The sequence below is a fragment of the Mauremys reevesii genome, linkage group 4 (assembly GCF_016161935.1).
Source record: "Mauremys reevesii isolate NIE-2019 linkage group 4, ASM1616193v1, whole genome shotgun sequence".
NCBI classification, from domain to species: Eukaryota; Metazoa; Chordata; order Testudines; family Geoemydidae; genus Mauremys; species Mauremys reevesii.
This window is the reverse complement of record NC_052626.1, coordinates 96,713,710-96,730,937: the sequence shown is the minus strand read 5'-3', so window position 1 is coordinate 96,730,937 and position 17,228 is coordinate 96,713,710. Positions and strand designations below refer to the sequence as shown.

General features: G+C 43.8%; 1 protein-coding gene across 6 annotated transcripts in view; it reads right to left on the bottom strand.

Annotated features, from left to right (window-relative positions):
* The window catches only part of GALNT18 (polypeptide N-acetylgalactosaminyltransferase 18), a 496,636-nt gene that overhangs the window by 126,477 nt on the left and 352,931 nt on the right, over positions 1-17,228 (bottom strand). For all 6 annotated transcript variants that reach the window (XM_039538363.1, XM_039538360.1, XM_039538362.1 and 3 more), the window contains 3 exons: positions 6,110-6,293; positions 3,865-4,062; positions 741-855 (listed from right to left, as the gene is read on the bottom strand). In XM_039538363.1, coding sequence (XP_039394297.1) covers positions 741-855; positions 3,865-4,062; positions 6,110-6,293 — 497 coding nt within the window. The remainder of the gene's footprint in view (positions 1-740; positions 856-3,864; positions 4,063-6,109; positions 6,294-17,228) is intronic.

Here is a 17,228-nt window from a genome sequence, read left to right as displayed (position 1 = left end):
ACAAATCAGACCCCTTTTTCATTTCTCCAGCTATGTAACTCAGAATCGGTCTTTCGTTTGTATCAAAAATCAGAGAATCTCTTAAATTGAGCAATGTTGCATTTTCAGCATGGTATTTATTCATGAGGGGAGGCAGAATGAGATACACAAATCACACAGCATATTGCAAATGGTAAATAAATGAACAGTGTATGACGAAAGAAGGAAATACGAGCAATTATGTAAACTCAGTACTCTATGAATATCTTAAATCCATGGCAAAGTCAGAGGGGAGACAGCATATTTGCCCTATTGTTTCAGCTACCTCCAAAGTGAGCTCCCCAATTTAAATAAACAGATGAATCTAGGAGAACCTTCTCCATTAGATCTTTGAGAAGCCCCTCTCCATATAGGAGATTGCATTATAAGTGGGACAAAGAAGTTTTCTCCAAGCTTCCTCATAGCAACTACCACTATCAGCTGTGTGAAATAACGACATCATGTTTGTATCCTCCCCTCCCCAACTACATTTTTCACAAGGGAGCCTCTGCTTTTTATCCCACCCCTCCTGTACACAACCCATACGTGTAGGATTCTATGACTTTCTTGGTATATTACATAATCACACGGATTGACAGCAGTTATATAGCTACTTCACATACTACCTCTACTATCCTTTGTCTGCTTCTTCACCTATGATGTGGGGCAAGTCACATTTTAGAAGAACAAATCATCAGTGCTTGTTTGTTACATTTCCTTACCCTGATCCCAAGCTCCACATTCTCTCCTCCATAGACCTCCATGCCTTCATCTAGTAAGCCAATCTCTTGGAAGTACTCCCTGTCTACTATGAAGCATCCAATCAGTGCAGGGCTTCTGCATAAATACAACAGAACAACAAAAAACAACAGTTAGAGAGCAAGTAAGCTACTTCCTTTTTTATTGTCACTCAAGCAGATTGTAGTTAGTGTCACTGGGCCATACTGGGTGTAAGACCATGGACTGCAATGGAGTTACACCCAAGATGGATTTGGCCAATTTTGTCTTATTGTGCTATTTGTTTTTTAAACCAAATTGAGTGCTGGTGAAAGGTGCCAAACTAACAATGCTGAAAAATGAAGCCCTCAGTACAGGATGAGCAACAAGAGTGATGCTCCCCTGCAATGTTTTGCCCCTGTGTCCAAGCTCTGTTTTGAAGAGACCAGCTGTAGTGGGAAGAGGGTTGCAGTCTCTGTTGCCACTCAGCACTTGGGTTCTCTGTGTAGACTACCAACAAGGGTACCAATTAGTGCAAATTTTGCCCTTGATGAAGGAAAGCACTTAACCACATGCTTAAGTCCATCCTCTGGTCAGGAAAGCATTTAAGGGCGTGCTAAACTTTAATCTTAAATTAACTATCTGCTAAAGAGCCCTTAGTGAATATATGGATGCTTTCTTGAGTCAGGGCCTTTTTTGGTGGCTTTTGTAATATGGACACAAGAAGTGGGTATGAGACAACTCACTCCTTTCACTGAAATGCTGTAAAATATTAATGTCTTTCAACCACTGCTAATCAGGGACAAATCTGAATCTGTGGTCTAGGGGTGAGAGTCTCCATAGGTACGATTGATAAAACTCTTGAGTCACCCAGTCCTACTGATACTAATTTCCTATTCCTTCAAAATCCTGAGACACTCAGTCTTACAACTGCTGATCCACCTTTAAAGTAGTGAAGATTTGACCATACAGAGTATAAATTTCCCTCTATGAGGGAAGGCGAATGTAGAGTAATGAATCTACCGTTTACAGTGGTTTTTAGCTTACCTTGCATAATGACAAAAACAAAATAGTCATTTTGTCATAGTGTGAGCAGAAGGAGCACTGGGAACAACAGGATATTAATGAAAGGACACAGGGCAATTCAAGAGTATAGGGTAAATCATCCTGCATTTATCAGGAAGAGAACAATCAAGCTGTGTTAAATGTAGACATCTGCTTTTCATGTGATTATAAGATTGCTTAATCACAAAACTTAAAATTCTCCCCTTGTACGGATTTATATATTTGTGTGGTGTTATCCTACACTATTACTGCACCACTTCAGCATAATGAGAAAATATTTCTGATGTATTTAGTAATGAGGAAAATATGAGATGCCCCTATACCATCTAAAAAATAGTGCTGAGTTTATCACAGAATAGGAAGGTTTCTGGATTTTTTTGAGGCAAAGAATCCCTTTGACTTTTTTTTTTTAATTCTGTTGTATATTCACTATGTTTCCTTTCAACAGAGCCTGAAGTAATAACGTGTTGGTTACTGGGGAATGGTCTTAGTAACGCTATCTATCCACACGCTGAACGTAATTTATTATTACATGACCCTTTTGTACAATGTATCTCAAAAACAAACAATATTCCAGGACAAGAGCCAGCTCTCGCTCCCATTTAAGGATTTTTCAAGGATCAAATCTAAATGCCCATCACTGTAAAATGAAATCTAACCCCGTCCATCAGGAATCACATACACCTCTACATCGATATAACGCTGTCCTTGGGAGCCAAAAAATCTGAGGTGAAACCGCGTTATATTGAACTTGCTTTGATCCGCCAGAGTGCGCAGCCCCGCCCTCCTGGAGCACCGCTTTACCGCGTTATATACGAATTCGTGTTACATCGGGTCGCATTATATCGGGGTAGAGGTGTAATTACTGGGTGAAGTGCACAATCAGGACCAGTTCTTTGTTCTGAACTGCAACTATTTTATTTCAAAAAAATCAACAAGAAAATATTAAAAATAATTTTCACTGCTACAAGGCCTTCCAGAGTTTATCGAGCACTTTACCAACATTAATTAAGCTTCCTCGTATCCCTGTGAGGTGGATATTGTTATCTCCACCTTAAATACAAAGTCTATGGCTGAGCTAGCCTTCATATCCAGATCTCCTGACACCTAGTCCTGTCTAAGGACATCCTCTCACCTTCCTAATGAGTGATGGCTACAGATATGGAGCGGGTCAATGGAGGTCTGAGCCAACAATTCCATCTGACAGCTCTAAAGATAGCTCTGAGGTTGACTAGCTGGGTGAATACAAGAGACACCTACTGATGCCCCACCCCAGCACTTCCAAAGGTACAATTTTTGTACTTCAGTCTCAACCACCTCCTCTCTTTCTGCACAAGCTTCTGGAAACCAGAGGGGAGGTTACAGTGAGCTCCTTGGGATTTGCATAGAAAGAAGAACTAGGATCTATGGATATCTGCTTGGAGGTCATCAATCTCATTTACGAGACAACGCTACCTTTGGTAGCGTAGAGTAGACAGGGGTCCTCTTCCGCACCAGACTAACAGTTCTCTAGACTGAATAGGCAGGTACAGAGCTAGGTCACACAAAAATAGGGGTTTTCACACACTCCTTGCTCCCACATATATGGGCCAGATTTGTGTGTGATTATAACACATAGTTGTACTACTATGTGATATAACCACAAATGTAATAATCAGATATTAATTCATCACTGACAGTTGTACCTTTTTGCAATACATTTGTAAACTGCATTGTCTTTCTGGATCATTACCATTAAATTAGCAGACAAGATATTTGTAGATGGCAACACTGAATCAAGCATCAAGTCTTCTCTTTTGCTTTTTTATATTTGCTCTGACTTGTTATATAAAAATGAAGTACATGAGACTGTACAACTTTTTTCTGGTTATTAGAGGGAGCAATGGTAAAAAAGTGGCAGAGAACAGTGAGAACATTTATTCTAATTTAACCATTGGTCTGTTTGATAAGCAGCCCCCTTGGTCCTTGTTAAAATAAAGTGCATGTAGCCAGCCCTTTGTTATTTGTTACATATAACTGAGCACTTCCCACAAGTCCCAAACCCATGACACAGCTGCATGGTACCTTATCGGAGCAGTTGAGTTTTCCAGCTTCCACCATGATTTTGGAGGATTCAGATATCGACACCACAGTTCCCAGTCAAACCCCTGCGCCGACAGGGGATATTCCTCTATTTCAAAATTATCATATTTGATGTTATCAAACGAAGGAGAAATGACCCTTTTTCTGTTTTCCTTTATCCTCATGAGTACTGGTTCAGCCCTAAAGGAACAAATACTGAGATTGTTTCAACAGAAGCAAAACCCTTATGCCAGCCAGAGCCTATATTCTACATTATCTGAAGGGCACACTCTGCAGTTGTTACTCATGCAAAACTCCCATTGACTGAAGTGTGGGTTTGACTGAGTGAGGCTGCAGGATTTGGCCCAAAGTATATAGTGTAACTTTAAATCTAGCACGCACTGGATATTGTTCCTTTCTAGTCTGCTGATGGAAGAAACTAGACCTCTCTTATCAGTTACCATTTACATCCTTGCTACCACATAAAGATGACGTCTCCAGGCCATCTCTATGATCAAGGACATCAAGAAGATCGAAGTTAATAATTGAAGTATCCCAGGGACAATAGCTCTTTTCCCTTTAAACAGACCATCTTTTTATACAGAAGTAACAGGGAAACTAAACATAAGTTGGACAGCTGTATAATTAACTGCTCATGAGAGTTACAGTAGTAATAGACCAGTCACTGAAGGTCCTCTCTTTCCCCCCCATTACCCGCCCTCTCAATAAGCCTCAGCTGTGACCTGCTGGGCCACCTGTAAGTATGAAAAAGTAATGCAGCCCCAAGGATACTCTACCCTTGATCTCTGGACAGCACCATCCAAATCATTTAAAGTCCATCAGCAAAGATGTCAGAGCTAGTTGTGATAATAATTCTCTGATGTGGTCACTCTTGACTAGGAATCAGGCTAAAACCACCAACTAATTTCACAGAGGCCACTGAACAGCTTCAGATGCTAACAACTTTTGGTCACTATCAACCAATGGATTGAATTGGAATCAATGACCTAAAAGTGAAAGGTTTGGTATCCCACTCCTAATCCCTGAATCATCTACCCTCCTTTGCCCAGACATGTTTTATGCAATTTAGATTCTAATTAAAATGATTTGTTAAGGAGACCACTGTAACACCAGGAGCACATCTGAGACATATCCAAGACATCATTATGTAATTTTTCTGTATCTTGTAAAGCCAGCTGCTGGCAGTTAAATACGAACAGCACAAGTCTCCTAGAAATGAGTGTTGAGCTTGGCAGCCTATGCCATTTGTTATTCCTTTGCTGAAAATGAAAAATGTTTATACATTCAGTGCACGTGAACTGGGTTAAACTTTGGATGTTTCCATCTCTCTCCCAGCTCCTGCCAAGGCCCCCCTCACCTCCACCCCTCACACACGTGGCCATCCAAACTGCAGTTGCTATGCTCTGGGCAATTAATAATGGGGTGATCCCAAAACACTGGTTTAGACTGGAGGCTTAACTGGCTCAGGGCCCAATTGAGCAAGATACTTTAGCAGATATGCAGGCGAGTGAGTGCATTGGCTTCAGTGGAACTATTTGAATACTTCAAGTTACACGTGCTTAAATATCTTGCTGAATCGGGGCCTCTGTCTGCTTTCAAAAAAGTTTAGTTAAATGCAATGGTGAAAGAAATGTAAAGAATACTGTATGTTCGGATGAACAATACGTGGAATTATCCTGAGAAGTACTGAGAGGCCACAGCATCTCATCGGATCAGCTCAGCAAACCACAGAATCTGGCCCTAAATCATAAAAAAAATTGCATTACCCCCTTAATTTTGCATACAAAAAATCAGGACCAAGTTTGTTACATGTCTGACCTGTTCTACTGAGCTTCTCCATGCCTAAGTGATTATTTATCAGCTGTGCACTGGCTATTGACAAAAATCAAATGAAAATGGAAGAGAACAGTAATATATTGTGCCTATATAAATTTGACACAAATTTTAACCAGAGGCAATAAATCTCTAATTTGCTCTACTTGTCTAATTTAGCAACATGCATTTACCGGCATAACCACTACAGCAGACAATAACCTAGTTCTAAAAAACAGAGTCTTGATTATATGACTACCCGGTATGTTGCATATTATGAACAATAAGCTTTTCATAATTCTCTCTCTATTTAAATCTATGTCAAAAGAGCTGCATACAACTTCATCTCCTTATATGCTGGATAAATATCATGCCATAATTTACAAATAATTGCAAGCAGCAGCAAGATACCTACCATCCAACGTTGAATTCCACATGAGCATCGAAGAGCGCAACAACTGGTGCTGTGGCAGCTCTCCATCCACTGACTCGAGACCGGATCAGCCCCTCTTGCTTGCTGTGCCGGACCACCTTGATGAATCCAGGCTTCCGCATATTCACCTCGTCCACATACTCCTTTAGTTTCTCCTTGAGTTCTTCTGTACACAGGGAAATAATGAAGAGTAAGACTAATAAAAAAAATCTATTTATCCATCAGTATATGTTAGGGAAAACATCAACGAGGACTAAATCTTGCCTTTTGAAGCACTAGAGATAAGGGAGGGTGGTAAGAAACCTCTTCCATAATGAAAATAGCACACACTAAAATGGGCCAGCTAGTCTGTTGGGCATGGCCTGAGATTAGCAGACATGACCAAGCCCCTGGTGACTAGCATTTATACTGTATTTCTCCACCGTCAAAAGTCAGGGACTCACAAGAAGAGAGGAACAGCTCAGTGCATTTCCACGGCATATCACCCCGCCCGCTGCCTTGTGGGGTCCTGCCCTCACCAATACAGAATGCACCAGGCAGCCTCTCTGCTCCCCGTGCCTGCACCAGTAGGGGCAGAATTTGGCCACACAGTATATCAAATAAAGATATGACGATGGTGTGAGATTCACCCTTACATGGAGGGCCAGTACAAAGTCTATTCACTAGAGCCCTGTGCCAGACTATTTTTGTATCCTGCTCCCACTATTACGGCAGTGGGTCCTGTGGGATCCCAATCCCTCTGGAGAGCTCTAAAAACAGTCCCAGGCAGGGCTCTACTGTGCACCATCTGAGCCTCAAAATATGGCTTAAGTGTTGCATAGGTCTTGTGCACTGGTGTGAGGATCTGTATACTGTGGTATTTTCCTCATGTCATATCTAGGCCTGCAAATAAGAAAAAAATCATTGGTCACACTTTCCTCTTACATTTACAATTCAATAAAACCTACTTGGGGTTTATTACATTCAGTAAAACCTATTTAGGGTTTATTACGTTAGAGATATTATTATTGCCTAGGAGCCCAGACAAACATTTAGGCCTCACTCTGCTAGGCACTGTACATATACATAGTGACAGACAGTCCCTGCCCCCGCCAAAGGCTTACAATCTAAGGCAGGGGTGGGCAAACTACAGCCCATGGACCGCATACAGCCCATCAGAACTTTTAATCCAGCCCTTGAGCTCCCACTAGGGAGCGAGGTCAGGGGCTTTCCCCGGTCCGCGCTCCAGCCGGGGAGCAGGGTTGGGGGCTTGCTATGCGGCTCCCAGAAGCAGTGGCATGTCCCCCCTCCAGCTCCTATGAGTAGGAGCATCCAGGGGGCTCTGCACACTGTCCCTGCCCCAAGCATTGCCCCCCCCACCCCCGCAGCTGCAGGGGCGGCACCTGTCGACAGGGCAGCATGCAGTGCCACCTGGCCAGGGCTGCGCCTCTGCGTAGGAGTTGGAGGAGGACATGCTGCTGCTTCTGGGGGTTGCGGGGGCGGCAACTGCAGACAGGGTGGGGTGCAGAACTGCCTGGCCACGCCTCTGCATAGGAGCCAGAGCGGAGGACATTTCGCTGCTTCCAGGAGCTGCTTGAGGTAAGCACTACCCGGAGCCTGCGCCCCTGAGCTTCCCCACTCCACCCCTGTGCCCCAACCCCCCGCCCCAGCCCTGATCCCCCTCCTGCCCTCCAAACCCCTTGGTCCCAGCCCAGAGCACCCTCCTGCATCCCAAATCCCTCATCCCCAGCCCACTCCTGCAGCTGGAGCCCTCATCTCCCCCCCCCCCCACAGCAACCCCCAATTCCATGAGCATTCATGGCCCGCCATACAATTTCTATACCCAGATGTGGCCCTCAGGCCAAAATGTTTGCCCACCCCTGATCTCAGGGCTTGTCTACTCAGGAAAGTTACTACAGTATAAGCTAAGATGTGAATTTAAATCTCCACAGTTATACCATTGTAACTGCCCTATAGACATTCTTCTTCCAGTATAGGGTGACCAGATAGAAAATGTGAAAAATCGGGACGGGGGCGAGGGGTAATGGATGCCTATATAAGAAAAAGCCCCAAATATTGGGACTATCCCTATAAAATCAGGACATCTGGTCACCCTATTCCAGTATAAGAGGGGTGGTTTTTTGGTTTAGTTCACATCGCTTTGGCAGGGGTTTAAACTAAACTGAAAGAAGCCTCTCCTATACCGCAATAAGAGCGTCCACAGGGAGAGCTATACAGGCACGACTATATTGGTTTATCTAGAGTGGTATAATTATACCAGTGTAGCTGGTAAAACTTGCCTGTGTAGTCAAGCTCTAAATAGACAAGACAGACAAAAAGGTAGGAGTGTAAACAGAAGCATAAAACACAGAGAGGAAGAGTGTGCAACAGTTAGTACCGTGCGCTTATCACCAAAACCTCATTTGCCATTGAACATTAATTAACATGCCATAAAATGAAGTGTTAGCACATAAAACATCATATAAAGGGCTATATTCACAATTGCTTGCATAAGCAAGTGTTATGTTATTGCAGTAATGAACGAGGTAGTAGTTACAGTATGTAAACTTCATTTTTGAAAAGTATGCCTGGAAAGAAAACCTAATTATTTCCCATAAACTTTTTTGTTTGTTTGTTTTTTAAAACACCAGTGTTTCAAGGAGGAAGGGGAGGAAGACAGAAAAAATTAACTATTGTGCTTCCCCCACACGTGCAGCTTTTTCTTTGCTCTGACAACACCTTTCTTTCTCTGCTCAAAAGGTTCTGCAATTTCTCCTCCTTGCTCAGGAGAAACAAAGCAAGAATAGTGATCACAAGAGAGAAGAATCATTTCCTAATTAAAAGATTATTCCTTTTTAACCAATAATTACTGCAGCTCTGGCTCAAAGATGAGTGCATGCGGCAATGCAATATGTGGAATGAAAATGTACAGTTAAAATGCACTCATTCTCATGATTATTATTTTTACATGGTAGTGCTCAGAGTCCCCAGGGGTAATCAGGGCCCATTATCCTAACCAATGTACAAACACAGAAGCATCCTTGGAGTAAAAGGAAAGAGAAGAATGATGGTCTTATGGTTAAGGTGCTGGACCAGGACTCAGAAGATCAGGTTCAAATCATAACTCTGCCACATATTTTCTGTGAGATCCTGGGCAAGTCACTTAACACATCTGTGTCTCAGCTCCCCATTTATAAAATGAGGATAATAAATACTTTTTATCTTTCTAGTCTATTTAGATTGTAAGCTCTTTGGGACAGGAACTGTCTTTTACTATGTTTCTGTACAGTGCCTAACACAATGGGATCATGAACTTAGGGCCTCTGGGTCCTATCATAATGTTGCTCCTTGACCTGAGCAGTTAGCGAATATTTGGGGCCTTGCCAGGTTGTTTCCTTTAGGGGGAGAAATTCGGAATACAAGTTACTTATTTATTTGGTGCTATGTTGTTTATTTACAAAGAATATCCACAAAGTTCTGTTTCCCTGAACACAGTAGAAACAAACAGCAACAGGCAGAAATCCAAGCCTGCTTTCCAGCCCATCCTGTAACCCAAGAAGCTCTGTCTCTGCTCCATCTCAGGGCCATGCTACCAACTGCTTCACTGGTTTTCTCCTCCCTTTCAGATACTGATATACACAGACACACACAGCTCCACCAATCAGTGACCCAGCCCTGAATTTTCAATCAGTCCCTGGGAAATCTGAGTTAGTTCTTGTCAGGGCTTCCATGGACCTTGAGTTGGGGTGGCTACTATTGTTTCAGCTATCACTAAACAAAGGACTATTTAATTGCTCTCTCAGTTAGCTTGAATGAATGGCGGCTAACACACCGGTCAGCTTCAGTGAGGTCTCTGCCTGCCCACAGATCAAACAAACTTGCTGGCAGCCACCAATACCCTGTAGCACAACAGTAATACAAAATAAATAAATAAATAATAAAAAGAGCTCCCGTCGGTGTCTTATTTTTTGCCTCGATTATATTTTCATAAAGATGAAATGATACTGCTCCTAGCAGTAATTCTCTGCATCATCTCTCTTGCATTAAAGTATTATTTTGACTACATATACAATATATGTCTGGATTCCATTCAGAGAAGTCAACTTTATTTCCTCATCACTAAACTCGTTTCACAGTGTAATGTTAATTTGTCTGTTTAAACTAACTGCCAAAGCAGCTAAAAAACAGTCCCCCAAAACAAAGCTAAGGAGGAGGCGGGATTTCACACCTTACTGATAGAGTAGCAGCAACTTGTCACTTTGCACACACTGGGCACTGCACTCCAAATCAAAACCAAACCCTTTGAGCATTGTATGAATTAAAATGTAAGTCTGTAATTATTCAAATATACTGATAGCTGGATCACTGTAGAGCACAAGAGAAAGTTCTCGCGGGAAAACATCCGCTCAATGTGCAGCTGCAGTCAAAAAATGTTAGAAAAGGGATAGAAAGTAAGACAGTAAACATCATAATGCCACTATGTAAATCAATGGTACACCCACATCTTGAATACTGCATGCAGTTCTGGTCACCCCATTTAAAAAAAAAAAAAGATGTAGCCTCACTATAGAGTGGCGGTGTAAAATACACATTGGGAAAGCAGATGCTGAGAAACATTGCACACAAAGGCAAAGACTCGAAAATCAATACCCTTGACACAGTCATTGTTTACTCAGACTCCTTCCTTTTCCAGCCAACAGAAAGTTTTGGGTGCTACTTTATATTGCTTCTCTGTTACTATTCAACAACAACAATTTATCTTAAATACTTTGGGAAAAACTGCAGTGAGGTTTGCTGTGGGAGCAGGTGGAAAAGGAACAGCAGTGGAGCAGCTTTTATAGATCCAGACTAACACGGCTACCCCTCTGATACTTGACAACAGTGGAGCAGTGTCTTTAAGTAGCCCTGCCAATGGAGGGCAAGATGGTTTGCAGAAGCCTGAAGGCAACAGGACCTTTACACCACATTATTGCTGCTCCCAAAAGGAGTAGCGTGCACTTAGGGTTGCCAGGCATCCGGTTTTCGACCAGAACACCCAGTCGAAAAGGGACCCTGGTGGCTCTGGTCAGCACAGCTGACTGGGCCACCTAAAGTCTGGTTGGCCACAGCGTCAGGCTCTGTGTGGCTCCCAGAAGCAGACGTCATGTCCTTCCGGTTCCTAGGCCCGGGGCAGCCACGGGGACTCCATGTGCTGCCCTGGCCCACTGCAGCCAATGGGAGCCGCGGGGGTAGCACCTATGGACAGCACCAGCACGCAGAGACCCCTGGCCGCCCCTGCGCTTAGGAGTCAGAGGAACATGCCGGCCGCTTCCAGGAGGCTCCTGAGGTAAGCACCGCCCAGAACCCATACCCCCTCTCACGCCCCAACCTCCTGCCCCAACCGAGTCCCAAACTCCTGAGCCCCGGCCCCACTCCTGTCCCAGAGCCCACTCCTGCACCCCCAAATCCTCATTCCTGGCTCCACCCCAGAGCCTGCACCCCAACCCCCTACCCCAGCCTGGTGAAAATGAGCTTGTGTGTGTGGGGGGGGGGAAGCAACAGAGGGAGGGGGGATGGAGTGAACAGAAGGCAGGGTCTCGGAGAAGGGGCAGGGCCTTGGGGGCAGGGCAAGGGTGTTCAGTTTTCTGCAATCAAAAAGTTGGCAACCCTATGTGCACTCCACCTCACAGCTGCTCTTGCATGTGAATGGAGGGAAAGGTGCATGGGGGAGAGCCCATTTGTGCCCTACCAACTAGCATTTTATACGTACTCCTAATGGAGGATTTCTTCTTGGATCATTAGCAAGAATTCCAATCTAGAGCCTGATCCTGCACAACTGGGAATTTTGCCATTGACTTCGATGGGGAGAGATCAGCCCCTAATACTCACGGAAATACTTGGCCCATATGCAGCCATGCTCCTGCATATCCTGTGGAGCATCCACAAAAGACAGGACAGCATTTTGCCCTCAGGCCTTTTCCTGCCATTGTTATTTAAATAAAAAGTCCAGTGGCTTCAGTGGAGGCTTTGCACTCAGAAAGATGGCCGGATGCAATTTTCCCTTGATTGGTAGACTAGGCTCCCTGCTAAACCTGCTAAGATTCACCTTTCTTTCCCAAAATGAAAAGAATTTGTCAGCAATGTAGCATTTCAACTCTGATGAAGGGCACATCAGCCTGGGACATTTAAACCAAGGAAATCACTTAAATCAACATTTTCTGCAGAACATAAATACGCCCTAGTGGGATATTCAGTATCTCTAGGCTGCCCCCCCGGCGCGCCGTGGCCGCGCGCGCTCCGCGCGCCTCCGTCTCCCCTCTCCCGCTTCCCGCGTCCGGCTCGCTCGGCTCAGCACGGTCCCGGCGGGGGGCGACGGGCGACGGGGCATGGAGCGGAGCTCTCCGGGCAGGGAGCGGGAACGCGAGCCCGCGGCGGCTCGGCGGCTCGCCTGCGCCCTGCGCTGCCCTGCGGAGAGGTCAGGAGCAGCGAGAGAGCGCCCCTCGCCCCTCATGCCTGCCAGGGTGTCCGTCGGTCGTCCAGCGGACCTCCTCCCGCCGCATGGCTGCGGCAGGGTCCCAGGTCCCAGCCTGCCGCCCCCTAGATTTGGCCGCCCTAGGCAACAGCTTGGTTTGCTGGTGCTTAGAGCCGCCCCTGTTCAGTATCCTATTTCTTATGCAGTCCTAACCTGCCTAACAATAAATTTTACAAGGCGGCTTTGTATTCAATTGCCTTTGACATTTTCAGAGCACTGTACCCAACTGGACAGGAAGAAAGGATTCTAGTCCTACAAACAATTATTGTTTCAAAGTGATGCTACCAATGACCTTCACCAGCACATTTTTCAACCCATATTTTTTCATTTAATGCAAATTACATGAATAATAAATCCAAAACACTCTTCTTCATTAATTATTGTGCTTCACTGCCTTCTGCCGCCATAGGGAAAACAATGGGAACGAATTAATGTGTCTTTTTCAATATACAGATGATTCTGTTTCTCTTTATGGAAACAAATAGCTTATAAAGACAGATGTGCTTGTCTTTCAACATGGAATATCTGAAATAAGAACTCCATTTGGCTAAACTGAATGAGTCTGCATGGTTAGAGAGAGCTAACAGTACACATATGGACAGGGAATACTGCAGGTGCAGCACTTGCAAGCCGCAATTAACTCTGCATAGTCAAAGGAGGCAGAGAGGTATGTAGCGTCTATGCTGGACTAGGACATTGCTAGTCAGAGCAGATGAATAAGGAGTAATTTATATTCTATTCTGAAATATCTCTATATACTTTTTTTTTTAAACCCTAAACCTCAAGGATTATCCCTGCAGGGATCTCTCTATTCCAGCTTCGCAAGGTGCAAGACAGGAACAGCTCATGCACATGCTCTCCCCCTTTTAGGACTCCATGCAGGGCACTCAGAAGACTGGGCAGGCTGGAGGCAAGGCGTGGGTGGAGCCAGGGGAGGCACACCATCCCTACCTTCAATCCCACAGAGATTAATTGGGATTATATTACAGGTTCGGTGAAGTCCCCTTCACAGTGGGGAATCTTCCTTTAAGGAGGTGGGCCCTCCGGCACCTGTGGCTTGGGACAGTTCCTTGTAATACACCTACATCCACTAGGACAGGGGTGGGCAAATTACAGCTTGGGGGCTGGGGGCGCATCCAGCCCTTCAGATATGTTAATCTGGCCCTCGAGCTCCTGCCAGGGAGCAGAGTCTGGGGTTTGCCCAACTCCGCATGTGCCATGGCTCCGCATGGTTCCCGGAAGCAGCAGCATGACCCCTCCTCCAGCTCCTACGTGTAGGGGCAGCCAGGGGGCTCCGCAGGGGATCCTGCCTCCTCTCTGCCTCCTTTCAGGCACACTGGAGGAGCAGTCCCAGTGCAATTGTGAAAGGCTCTTGCAGGGCCATGCAAAATAGAGGAGGCTCTTGTGCACTTTCCCTCACACCCACCCAAAGGGCTTGTCAAAACCTGGCTCTGAGGCAGAAAGTAAGTATATCCCCATTACTGGTAAAATGTAGACTAAACTCATTCCTTCTTGTATTCCTTTCCATTGCCAAGCTGATTCGGTATTAGAAAGGAATATATCAGCATATAATACAGAGCGCTTCCATGCATCCATGTGCAATTTGGGTGAACGTGCCCATAAAAATCTGACTCCTCTACTTAAACAATTTTGAACTTGAATTCATTTGAGAATTCAAATCTGCATAAAAGATATTTAGAGGGTTGGTTGCTTCTAATAATCTCCATGGTAGCAAAATATAATGGAAAGATAACAGGGCCTGACTCTCAGCTGGTGGAAACTGCCATAAATAGAGCTAATGTGAATCTACAGCAGCTGAGGATCTGGCCCTTAGTCTTGAAGTGTAATTTTAAAGCTTTTGATAGAGGCAGTGTTGTCGTAAATAATGAAATATTGCTTCACATTCTAGAGAAATCATGTAAAGAACAAGCAATTAAGTTTATTTACAATAACTTTAATACTCTAATGTATTCCAGTTTCAAGTGCTTAAACTCATCCTTGCATCTCTTAAAACAATTACATTTGTAAAATCTGACACTTCTGCTTTGCCTAGACACAGACATTTTACGGATTTTTTTTAAACTCTTGCTAAGTTACCTGTAACAGTTTGTAAATATTAAATTTTACTAAAAAGGGCCAAAAGTCACGTTCCATGACATTGGTACAGTAGAAGCAGAAATGCTCTTTACCTGCCGGTACTGCTGAACCCTGCATTCTAATAGGATCAAATGTATGTCAATGCAGGGGGCCTAGGCACTGCTTACATCCTACTTATATCTTAGCCCTCTGCGCAGAGGTGAATTTCAACCATTGTGAAAGCAAAGGAAGCTACACTCTAACATGGAAACATTCAAAATTGTAATACAATGCCAACAATTGTGGATTAAACAATGGTATATACAATGGGGCAAAACACTGCCATGTGTTATACCCATTATTTATATTATGATAGTACTTAGAGGCTCCAATTTTGCTCAGGGCCTCAGTGAGCAGGCAATGTGAAAATACCCAGTGAGATACAGTCCTTGCTCCAAAGAGTTTACAATCTAAATAGACATGAAAAACAGTGTGATGGAAGAAACAGGCACAAAAGGAGTGACCAGACACACAGTGAGTCACTGACAGGGACAGGAGTCTAGAACCAGGTCTCCTGATTCCAACTACAGTGAGTGCTCTATTCACTGAGCTGGACTGCCTCTCAGTCCAAAGCAGTCCCACTGGCTACAGTAGTATCTGACGGCAGAATTAGCACCAACTGATTTGTTTATATAGGGCAAATCAAATTACTTGCAGTTCAAAGACTTTGGAGACTGTTTGAGGTGGAAGAGGTACATTTTCATTGGCAATTTCATAGTCTTTTCTAAGAATGAGAACATGCAAAAGCATCTGCTTCTTTTCTGGTGAATAAAAAAAGCCCAGATTTACCCTTTGCTGCAAAAGAAATTTCTTTCCCTCAGAGAGTAAAGGGATGCAAACAACCTGACTTGCAACCTGAATTCATGGCAAAAGCTAGGCATGCAAGAGAGGCTGTTTATCTCCCACACTTGTACCTTGGATTACACCACCTATTTGGTATGCAGCTCAGTGAAAGTCTACTATGCCTGATATTCTTTCTTCTCCTCTCTCCTACCCCTGGCCCCTTATCTTTTTCACCATGCTTCAGTGATCACCTCTCATCTCTGTACCAAGAGCAGATAATTCCAAATGAGAAAATTGTATAAAATGAGATAGGCGTGTAATTTACATTGTACGTGTGTATTAAAATTGTTCATAAAAGAGGGCAACAATACACAGATAAAGTAGACCTGTTGTGCTTGCATATTTAATAACCTGGTATTATCTGGTAATAGATAAGATACTTATGGGAAATTACCAACATGATGCAAATAATTAAGCTTTCAATAGGCCTCAAATACGAAATAGCAACATAGTCCTTTTCGTCCATTACTACAAGACAACTACCTTGTATTGGTAACAGACTACAATGAGCCTCAGAATTCCCTGCTGTCATGCAGATGCAGAATATGCACTCTATTTACTGGTACTGCTGAATCTTGTGCTCTAATAGGATAAAATTTACACTAGTGCAGAAGGCCTAGGCATCACTTACGCTCCACTAACATCTTAGCCCTCTGCATGGAGGTGAATTTCACCCATTGTGAATGCAAAAGAACTAGACAGTATAATAAACCTTTACAGTCACAGCTTCTGTGTGCAATAGTTCAGATTATCAAGTAGCATAAAAAGGCACAGCTCTACTGAAATAAATGGAACTAATGCCATTTTATACAAGCTGAGGATTTCACCCACAGTAAAGAACTTCACTAGGTTAGTTCTGAGAGCAGCACTAACCTCCCCAAATGGAGGAATACGAAATGGCCATACACCCTTCCTTAGAATTGCCCAACAGAGTTGAACCAGACTACAGGGAGTACATGTTGCTCCTTTCAAAGGGTGTAACGGGCTGTTTTTGTCCTCACGCCTCAGGCATTCCCAGGGACATTGTGCCTGAGGCAGTGTTTGTTCCACTTGACTCATGAGTAGGTCTTGTTGGCATTGTACTGAATCCTCTTTACCTGCCTGGAGCCACCTTCCACAGAAGCAAAGGGTGTTCTGATGTCAAAATCACAGGTGATCTCAGAAGAACAAAGGCCTGCCATCCCCCAACAAATAACCCTATTTCAAAACAGTGGTTCCCTGTAAGATAACATGCATCACAGCTCTTCATAAATTGAAGACAATCTCCTTGTACAGGCTTTCTAGACATCACCAATTCCAGTGGCTGCTGTGTGGGCCTGTATTAGTGATCTGGTAGGCAGACATACCTTAGGCAATTTAAATGATACATGGTTCCTGACACAGATGTGGAAGTAAAATACCATGGGAAAAGGTAACATTACATTTCAGATTTCAAAAGAGGTTATTGTAAAAATTCAGGGTTCAGCACAGATAATCAAATCCTTACTGAAAATACTGCTGCATTCTGTACTAATAGCCCCGCACACTGTTGCAAACTACTGCTGAATACTATGGTTGTTTTTTTTTCAAATAGAAGAGGAGGAGGATATACACAGCATCTGTCAGTTTATGTTATTACTACCTTTGTAACTG